This window comes from Manacus vitellinus, unplaced genomic scaffold (genome assembly GCF_001715985.3).
Source record: "Manacus vitellinus isolate BGI_N305 unplaced genomic scaffold, ASM171598v3 scaffold_10_pilon, whole genome shotgun sequence".
Lineage (NCBI taxonomy): Eukaryota > Metazoa > Chordata > Aves > Passeriformes > Pipridae > Manacus > Manacus vitellinus.
Genome location: NW_021938838.1, coordinates 8,569,354 through 8,578,925, shown reverse-complemented (window position 1 = coordinate 8,578,925; position 9,572 = coordinate 8,569,354). Strand labels below are relative to the sequence as shown.

General features: G+C 61.9%; 2 protein-coding genes across 2 annotated transcripts in view; both read right to left on the bottom strand.

Annotated features, from left to right (window-relative positions):
• The window catches only part of TANGO6 (transport and golgi organization 6 homolog), a 21,951-nt gene extending 21,883 nt beyond the window's left edge, over nt 1-68 (bottom strand). Inside the window, 1 exon segment of the mRNA XM_029965541.1 lies at nt 4-68. Within this exon segment, the coding sequence (XP_029821401.1) occupies nt 4-68 (65 nt within the window).
• Nucleotides 69-597: 529 nt separating this feature from the next.
• LOC112841376 (cadherin-1-like) lies at nt 598-9,475 on the bottom strand. Its single transcript, XM_029964560.1, has 15 exons — nt 9,316-9,475; nt 5,569-5,801; nt 5,337-5,468; nt 5,098-5,253; nt 4,881-5,025; nt 4,593-4,765; nt 4,039-4,167; nt 3,745-3,930; nt 3,421-3,665; nt 3,172-3,314; nt 2,843-3,067; nt 2,085-2,306; nt 1,868-1,998; nt 1,630-1,773; nt 598-1,519 (listed from the first exon to the last, which is right to left on the bottom strand). The coding sequence occupies exons 1-15, from the start codon at nt 9,452-9,454 to the stop codon at nt 1,307-1,309; spliced, it is 2,616 nt and encodes an 871-aa protein (XP_029820420.1). The 5' UTR covers nt 9,455-9,475; the 3' UTR covers nt 598-1,306.
• Between the last annotated feature and the right edge of the window lie 97 nt (nt 9,476-9,572).

The window sequence follows — 9,572 nt, the reverse complement described above, 5'->3', positions numbered from 1 at the left end:
CGCCCCGGCTCCGGCTCCGGGTCTGCGCCGCCGGCCATGTTGGGGTCCCTGTCAGCGGTAGACGCCATCTTGGGGGTGAAGGGAAGGGGCGGGACCAGGCTCTGGCGCCATATTGGGAAGGTCGAGCGAGGGGCGGGGCCGCACCGCCCGCCGCCATCTTGGGGAGGTCGGGGAAAGGGTGGGGCCGATCCCAGTGCCTAAAGGGGCTCCGGGAGAGCTGGGGGGGGATTTGGGACAAGGGGGGGGAGTGACAGGACAATGGGAATTCCTTCCCACTGACAGAGGGCAGGGTTGGATGGGATATTGAGAAGGAATTCTTGGCTGTGAGGGTGGTGAGGCCCTGGCACAGATTGCTCAGAGAAGCTGTGGTCGCCCCATCTGCGGCCATCACAGCCAGGTTGGACGGGGCTTGGAGCAACCTCATCTAGTGGAAGGTGTCCCTGCCCTTGGCAGGGAATTTGGAATATGATCTTTAAGGTCCCTCCCAACCCAAACTGTTTCATGACTAATTTCCCACCTGCCTTTTGGAGGGGGCCATGGCTACAACTGTGGGGGAGGTAAAGCCTTTTAGCACCAACAGAGCCTCACGCAGAGAGGTTTTCCTAAAAGAATTTATTATTTCAATTTTATATAAAAACAATACAATCAACACTTGGCCAAGGCTGGTTTCCCAGCTCACATCAGACCCTTTTTTCATGATAAAAAAAATACAAACAACAGCTAAACACAAGGGTCAGGATTTCGGGAAAGCCCTTTGATTTCCGAAAGCACCTTTCATTGACTGCACACTAATTACACCTGGCATGATACAGGAGGAAATCAAGCCATAATCTGGGATACGGAAAAATAGAAATCTGCCTGTACATACTCCAGCAAATACAATTCCCTGCGAGGGCGTATCTTTGGTCTGTGTTTATCGAGCACCTCACCCCACTGCTCCAGCGCCGGGTTCATGATTGGAGCGCGGTGGGAGAGCAGCTGTGCGGGGATGGGAGCACGAGGTATTTTGAAGACTGCCAGAGAAACCCTTTTTGTCCATAGAAAAGTGAGGGAGGATCTGATCCTGACCTCCTCAGCTGGGAGCACCTCAGCTCCAGGGTGGGAAATGGCCCAAATTGAGCCAAGGGGGCCAGGAAACACGCAGACTCCCCAAAAACCCCGCCATCCACGGTGACACCGATCCTCCCTCAGTGAGGGGAACGCGGGTACTGGGTTGAGTGGGTGTTGGAGGGGGGTTTGGCCACCCCTGGGCAGAGACCGAAGTGAGTCCAGAGGGGTGAAATGAGGCGGGGGCAGCTGGGAGTCCCTAATCTTCTTCCTCCCCACCGCCGTAGAGCTCAGCCAGCTTGCGGAAGCGGCCGCCCCAGTCGTTGAGGTAGTCATAGTCCTGGTCTTCGTCGGAGTTGGAAGAGTTGAGGGAGCTGAGCGAGGTGGCCTCCGAGCCACTGCCCTCATAGTCGAACACCAGCAGCGAGTCGTAGGGGGGAGCTGTGGGGTCTGTGTCGGCCGCCTTCAGGTTCTGTTGGGGGGTGGAGGGGTCAGTACCTGTCCACCCTGCACTGGGGGCACCCCAATTGTGCTGGGATGGATGGGGGTGTCACCTCGTGGACTCTCTCATTCAGGACTCACCTCATCGATGAAGTTCCCGATCTCATCGGGGTTGGCAGGCCGGGGCCGGTACTGGGGGGCAGCCATCAGTGGGGGGGCCACGTCATTGCGGATCACCTCAGGACGGGCATCCAACCCGCGGTGCAGTTGGCTCAGGTCATAGTCCTGGGGGGACACGAGGAGACAAGGCTCAAGGGACAACCACAGACACCACCACTGGGACCCAGCAGGCAGGGGCTGGTAGGCACAGCCATTCCACCTGGTCCTCCTCGCCGCCACCCTCCTCGTCGTAGTGATAGACATTGTCCCTCATATCGTCCTCGGGAGGCAGCAGTGGCTCCTTCACCACCTTTCTTCTCCTCGCGAAAAGCAGCAGCAGCAGCAGCAGGACTGTGGGCAGAGGGACAGGGTATCAGGGCAGCAGGTTAAGGGCAGCCCTGTCCCTGTCCTGTCCGTCCCCCTCCCATGGTACTCACTGAGCAGCGCCAGGATGCCCCCCAGGATGCCCAGTATGGCAGGGACGCCCATGCCCCCGGAGACATATGCTCGGCGCTCGCAGTTTTTGGCTGGCCCTTCGCAGCTGCAGACCTGTGCTTTGACCGGCGTGATCTGATCCTTGCCCTGGGCATCCAGCAGCTTCAGGAAGACGCTGTACTCCCCTGGCTCCAGCTCCTTCCTCATGTTCAGCTTCACCAGGTCTTGGTGAATCACGGAATTGTTTGGGTTGGAAAATGCCTCCACAAGATTATTGAGTACAACTGTTCCCCCAGAACTGGCAAGGCCACCACTAACCAATGTCCCCAAGTACCACGTCCACATGGCTTTTAGATCCCCCAGAGACAGGGATGATGGCTCCATTACTGCCCTGGGCAGCCTGTTCCAGTGCCTGACAACCCTTTCCATGAATGAATTTTCCCCAGTATTCAACCTAAACCTCCCCTGGCACAATTTGAGGCCGCTCCCTCTTTCCTGGTACTTGTTCCCAAGGTTCAGAGCCTGACCTCCACCTGGCTCCACCCTCATGTCAGGTAGCTGGAGAGAGCAAGAAGGTTCCCCCTGAGCCCCTTTTCTCCAGGCTGAGCCCCCCCAGCTCCCTCAACCACTCCTGGTGCTCCAGACCCTCCCCCAGCTCTGGTTTAGGGTCAACCTTGGCACCAGCACAGGACTTTGCCCTGTGGCACTTCCCCAGCCTAATGCCCACTATGGGCCCTGCACCAGCACAGATGGCACCCACCTGGTGGAGTCATCTTGAGAGTCCAGTTGATGCTGGAGCCATGCACCAGCTCTGCCCTGAAGGGAAAGGTGTTGGGGGGCAGATCCTTGTCCACGATGTTCAGTATCTGCTCCTCAGGCTGCCGGTTGCAGATGTCAAAGTTCCGGGGCTCTGGCACAGGCCCATTGTCATTCACATCCTGGAGGAGGAGGAGCAGTGTCCCTGTGCCAGTCTCCTGTGGTGACCCTGTGGGGCTGAGAGTCAGTGAGGCTCCCGGGGAGGGCCCCCAGGAGCCGCGGGGGGATAGAGGTGCAGCAGCCCCCTCCCCAGGGCGCGGCCGTCACCCTCACCGCTGTCCATGGCCAGGACGATGGCCTTGTAGGTGCTGTTGATGGCATGCGCTGACTCCCGGTCCAGTGGCTGTGCCGCTGTGACAATGCCAGTCTCGGGGTCAATGGTCAACCACCCCGCAGGGTCGCTGCCCATGCGGTACCTGGGGGGAGCCAGTGGTCAGCAGGGGGAGATGAAGGCACGCTCAATGCAGCACAACCCCTCCTGCACCCCAGCACAGCCCTCTGCCACTGTCACCCTTCACTCACGTGATTTTCTGCCTCTGGTCCTTGTCAGGGTCCTTGGCTGTGTAGGAGGTGACCTGGTAGCCCACTGGCACATCCTCCCTCACTTCCACTTTCTTGACCGGGGGCACGAAGATGGGGGGCTCGTTCACATCCCTGACCGTCACCAGGACACTGGCCGTGGCAGGCCTCAGGGGCACGGAGAAGGGGACCTCATTCTCCACCACCACCACAAGGTGGTACTGCTGCTGGGTCTCATAATCCAGGCCCTGGGGGAGGGAAAGGAGCTGGGTGGTGCCAGAAGGGAGGTGGCTGGTGCTGAGGTGGCCGCGTGAGACTGGTACCCACCTTGGCGGTTTTCAGGAGCCCATCATTGGTTTTGGGGTCAGTGGTGATGTTGAAGTCACCCATTGGGTCCCCACTCTGGATGCGGTAGACGGCCTTCCAGGCCGGGGAGCCTGGCATGTCTTGGTCTGTCACGTGCAGCTGAGCCACCACCACCCCAGGGTCATTCTCATCCACTGACCCCTCGTACTGCAAGAGCGGGGACAGTGATGGTCACCCCTGTGGCCTCAAGCACCCTGTGTGGGGGCTTGTGCCACGATGCCCAGGGAGAGCAGCGGCTGTGGGGCCGGGGGGTACCATGTCGGGGTCGAAGACAGGAGGGTTGTCATTGGTGTCAGTGACTTTGATGATGGCAGTGGCAGTGTTGGTCAGGCCGAAGCCCTCCTGGTCTGCAGCCTGGATGATCAGTGTGTAGTTGGGAGTGGTCTGCAGGGCAAAATCACACAGGTTAGGGCAGGGGTAGGGGCCAGGATGATTCCCTCCTCCGGGTATTGCCTGCCTGCCCCTCCACCCTTCTTTGGCTTCACTGTTCCCTGTTGGCACAGATGCAGTCGACGTCCCCACTGCCCATCTGAGGGGCTGGCATGTGCCTGCTCCTGGGGCTTAGCAGGACTGGGAGTCCCTGTGATGGCACTCATGGCTCAGCAGTGCCGGGGGTCCATGCAGTGTCCCTAGCACAGCCCCCAATGGGCTCAGGGCTGCAGATACCCCCAGAGCTGGGGATGGGGACCCAGGGATGTCAAGTCCCTGAACTGGACGCACCCCAGGATTTCAACATCCCCAGTCTCCCCTTGGCATGTCCCTCTGCAGAGGTGTCGCAGGTTCCCCTGGGACACGGCGAGGGCACCCACCTCCCGGTCCAGCCCTGTGCCGATGACACTGATGATGCCCTTCTCGGGGTTGATGGTGAACATCTCCTGCATGCCCTTGGGCTCCTCGCTGAGGATGGAGTAGCTGATAATGCCGTTGTTCACGTTGATCGCATCGTCTGCATCCGTGGCACTCACGGTCATCACGGATGTTCCTGGACATCGGGACAAGCCGGGGAGATTTTACTCATGAGACAGAGCCCACTGGACACCCTGGAACTGCCCCTGCTCGGGGCTCTGTGTGGTCCCAGCTCAGAGTTCCCCACGCACCCGGCTTGGCGTTCTCCTCGATGTAGCCAACAAAGACTTGCTGGGTAAAGACGGGCCGGTTGTCATTCTGGTCAGTGACGGTGATGATGATCTCCATGGGGTCCTCCACAGGCTGCCCATTGGCTGACACAGCATGGGAGTAGAGCTGCAAGAACACAGTCAGCCTGCATGCAGCCCCCAGGACTGTCCCCCCCGCTGCAGGTCCCCACTCACTCACTAGGTACTTATCCTTCTCCTCCCGGTCCAGAGGCTTCGTCACCTCCAGCCACCCTGTCTCCCGCTCGATGATGAAGACGCCCACAGGGATGGTGTCCGCTCCCTGCCCTGTGATGCTGTAGAAAACCTTGGTCTCCTTGTCCTTGTTGGATTTGATCTGGCAGTGAGATGAGAAGATGGGGTTGAGAAGGGTTCTGGTGCTCTCCCATTCCCACACTCTGTCCCCTCAGGGCCATGTACCTGCACCAGCTTCTTGGGGAAGGGCCCCCGCTCATTTTCAGGGCAGTTGATGGGGGGAATGACCCAGTCCCTCTTCTGCCGCCGGAGGCCGTGTCTGTGCTCCGGGAAGGTCAGCACGTCAGGTGCTGTGTCCTGCAGGGAGAATGGCTCTGCTCAGTGCCAGCACCTTGCTGAGCCCTCTGCACCGGGGAGAGGGGCTGCCGTGACCCCAGCGAGTGGGTCTGTGCTTTACCTGCTGCATCTGGTTGTGGTGTCGGTGGTGTTGGTGCCACTGCCGGCGCAGGGTCACCTTGGCCGAGTGCCTCTTGCCTGCGGTGTCCCACGTGTGCACGGTGAAAGTGATCTCCCGCCGCTGGAGCTGCAGGGGCCGGGCCGCAGAAACGACGCCATCCCGGCTCACCTTGAAGCGCGTGTCGTCCGGGAGGAAAGCGGCCCAGTGCGGCTCTCCACAGTCCACAAAGCTCACTGGGGACAGGACAGCAGGTGGGCAGGGTGTCCCAGGGACATGGGCACGCACGGCGTGGCCGCAGCTCAGGGGCCCAGGGGGGACCGTGGGGTCACAGGTGGCAGCAGGGATGCTCCACACACAGCCTGTCAGGATCCTGTCCTGGGCATGGCACGTGGTGCATCCCTGTCCTGGCTTTGGTCCAGGACTGGGCACTGCATGACCAGCAGTGCCATAGGATCCCAGCTGGACAGTGACAATAGGGCAAGTGGCACTTGGCACAGCATGTCCCTGTCCCCAGCACCGTGTACGGCACGGCACCACACATGGCACATCCCCACATATGGCACGTGACACACCCCCATGCAGGTGTACCCTGTGGCACAGCATGTCTCCGGGTGTGGCATGTCACCACCACCATGCCTGAGGCAGAGGGTGCCACTGCTCTGGCTGCTTTTCTGATAAAACCAAGGGCACAGTTGCTCACCTATGCTGGCACCCAGTGTCCCAGCAGCCCAGGCACTGCAGGTGGGATACAGTGACCTATGAAGGTCATGTGGCTGGGGACTGTGACCACACATCTGCAGCAAAGACAGCCCAGGATGTGTCATGCTGTGAGATTGGGACATTAACCTCCGAGCAAGAAGGTGCTACCCCCAGAGCGCCTCTGGCATTTGGTGCACCCAGCCTGCCCAAGTACCCTCTGGGACCCCCAACCCCAGGCACAGCAGGCACCTGCCATACACCGGGGCAGGCAAGGTCCCAATGTCACCGGCTTGGCACCACACTGGGTGTGGCAGAAGCCAGGCCAGCAGGCAGAGGTGGTCAGCCGGCATCACATGAACCGGTGCCGCGCGGCCGCAGCTCCTGAACAAACACCCTTTGTCTGGAGAGGGTTGTTAGAGCCAGCGGCTCCTGCAGCCAGCGCGGCTGCCATCCCCCAGCATGACCCACCGCGGGAAGGGGACGTGCCCAGGGTGGAAGGCACCAGTGGGGGTGACATCAGCCCACGTGCAGCTCAGGAATTCGGGGGTGGCTGTGGGATGGAGGGGGAGAGATTGCTGCCCCCCTCCCCACCACGGTGCCCCCGCCCCAGCCCATGGGAACCTGCAGGTGTGATGCCAGCCCTGCTCAGCCCCACGGCAGGACCCCCGGCCACGGCTGGGGGGGGGGGGAGCCGGTGGGGCCGGCTGGGCAGGAACGTGCCGGGACAGGCCGGGTGCAGCCGTAGTGGGGAACGAGAGGCACTCAGCACCCACGGGCACAGGCACAGTGCCTGGCTCTGGGCCCTGGCACGGTGTTGGGTTGGTGCAGCGAGGGGCAGCGTGAGGCCCCCAGCCCCACACTGGGTGTAATGAGTGCGCAGTGCTCAGCCCCCACTGGATTCAATGAGTGTTGGGTGCTCAGTGCCTGCTCCCCCTTTCCCGCTCCCCCCTCTCCTGCTCCCTCCCTTCCCACCTGGCCATGCACAACCTGTTTTTCCAGTTTGGCTGAAGGAGAGCCTCCTCAGCCGTCCTCAGCCCGCCCTTCCCCAAGGTTGGGAGCCTGGGGGCCTCTCTCCTCTCTGGGAATGATGGGGTGGGAGGAGAGGAGACCTCAGAGGGTCCCACAGTGGGATCCCCCCCACTTTCCATCTGTTTCCCCCCGCTCCCCCACAGGGCGCTGGGACAACCAGACTCTGGCATGACCAGGCTGCCAAACAGGGTGTGGACCTGAGATCCCACACAGGGGACCAGGGTAGCCCCCCAAAGCCACCCCACGTCCCACGGGGTCTTGACAGGGCTGAGCATGGGCAAAGCCAGATGCCATCACCCCTGCAATGCCACCCCTAGTGGTGCCAACACCCCAGCAGTGCCAGGGCGGGGGGGCTCACCCCGGGGTGAAAGTGCTGCGGGTGGCACGTCCCATGACTGACGTCACCCTAGTTTCGCTGTGACTTCAGACTCTCGAGGTTTCCCCACCCAGGGCTGACGGAGACCATCCCAGTCCCTGCCATGTCCCCACCACACCTGAGCCCCCAGACCCACGGAGCAGAGCCCCGGGGAGGCCGCAGCCCCCGCACAGGTGTTTCGCCGCCCCGGCGCCGCACGGGGCCTGTCTGGACCTGTTGGAGGGAAAACACCGCGCTCAACTCATCGGGCTAATTACAGGCCGGCTCCTCAGCCTGGCCGAGGGCTTTGAGCTGCTGTGTAGCACGGCACGGCCTGACACCCACCAGACTTGGCCACTCCATGGCTGGCATCACCGTGGCACAGCCAGGAATCACTGGGTGACACACAGCCCCCACGGGCAGACGGCCGTTTCCTTCCTCCCACACCCTGTCTGTGCCCGGGACGAGAACTGAGAGTGCTGGTGCAAGAACATGGGATTTCCAGGAAGTCTCTGTGCCACAGGGCTGCCCCGTCACCCTGGTATCAGGCACAGCCCCGATGGACATCGGTTTCTGCGCAGGCGACTCTGTTAATGATCAACCACAAAGCCAACAAATGCAATTCCTGGGGTGTGGGGCAGGGTTTGGCTCCTGGCTCACCCAGGCAAAGCCTTTCTGGAACCAAGGGTGTTTGGGAGCCCCTGGCACACTGCTGGGTGCTCAGTACTCTTCAGCTCTGTGCCCACCTCAACCACCCTGGCACACCACCGTCAGCCATGAACTGGCACAGATGGCGACGCCCCAACTGCTGTGCAGCCCCAGTACCCACAGAGCTCCTTTTGGGGATCCCAAAGTGGCAGCAGGCCCCCAGTACTTGCTTCTCTGGGTGTACCTCTCCCCAGTGCCTCCGCCACACTGGGACAGGGCTTTGGTGCCAGCACAGTGGGACACCAATGTCCCCAAAACCTGAGAAGCCTAACCCAGTGCCCATCCCAGTGCCCATCCCCCTGCCAAGAGCCACCCTGGGGGGCTGCACTGGGGGGCCAAAGGGGAGTTTGCCTCAGTGAACCCTGGGTGCCAGGTGAGGCGTGGGGCAGGATGGGCGCCTGTGCACCCACACCCCAATCTGCCGGCCCCAACAGGTCTCCGGCGCCTGAGTCAGCGCCGCCTACGCCGGCGCACCCCGGGGAGCGGCACCCACTGCCCCTGTGCCACAATGCCGTCCCGTCCTGCAGGACCACCAGTGCCCATATTGGGACCACTGGTGGCCTCATTGCGGCCCCACCTCTGTGTGTGGCCACGCCACCACAGCTCTGTCCCCAGTGTCACCTGCCACCACAGCAAGCCTGTCCCCACCACCATGGCACCGTCCCCACCATCATGGCACCATCCCCACCTTCATGGAACTGCCCCCATGGCACCATCCCTACTGCCACAGCATTGTCCCCATGGAACTGGGCAGAGGATGTCCCCATGCTCACCCAAGAATCACTCAGGCACAGAGCCACGGCTTCGTGTCCCCCATTGCCCACTCCTGTCCAACACACCCACTCCAACCCTGTGGTCCCGTCCCCGTCCCCGCGGTCCCATCCCCGTCGCCACGGTCCTGTCCACATTCCCACAGCCTTCCTGTCCCTCACAGCCACGCATCCCCATGTCCTTACCTCGTCCCAGGGCCCGTCCTGCTGCCACGCTGTCCCGCGGCATGGTCAGGGCGAAGGTCTCGGCGGTGAAGCCAGGCTGGCATGGCGTTGCCCGCTGGCACAGCCGGTGCCCGCTCTGCCCAGAGTGAGACGTTAACATCGGGCAGGGTTCCAGGCAAGGTCCCACTGCCCCGGGGAGGGTCTTGGCGGAGTCCCGGGCAGGGTCCTGCCKCCCCATCCCGTGGCTCACCTGGAGCAGGAGGAGGAGGAGGCAGAGC

Coding starts and splice junctions, on each gene's coding strand:
- LOC112841376 (XM_029964560.1), bottom strand. CDS start 9,454: ATGTTAACGTCTCACTCTGGGCAGAGCGGGCACCGGCTGTGCCAGCGG. Junction 3,931..4,038: donor CTGTCTTCGACCCCGACATG/GTACCCCCCGGC, acceptor CCGCTCTTGCAG/TACGAGGGGTCAGTGGATGA. Junction 1,999..2,084: donor GGGCATCCTGGCGCTGCTCA/GTGAGTACCATG, acceptor CTCTGCCCACAG/TCCTGCTGCTGCTGCTGCTG.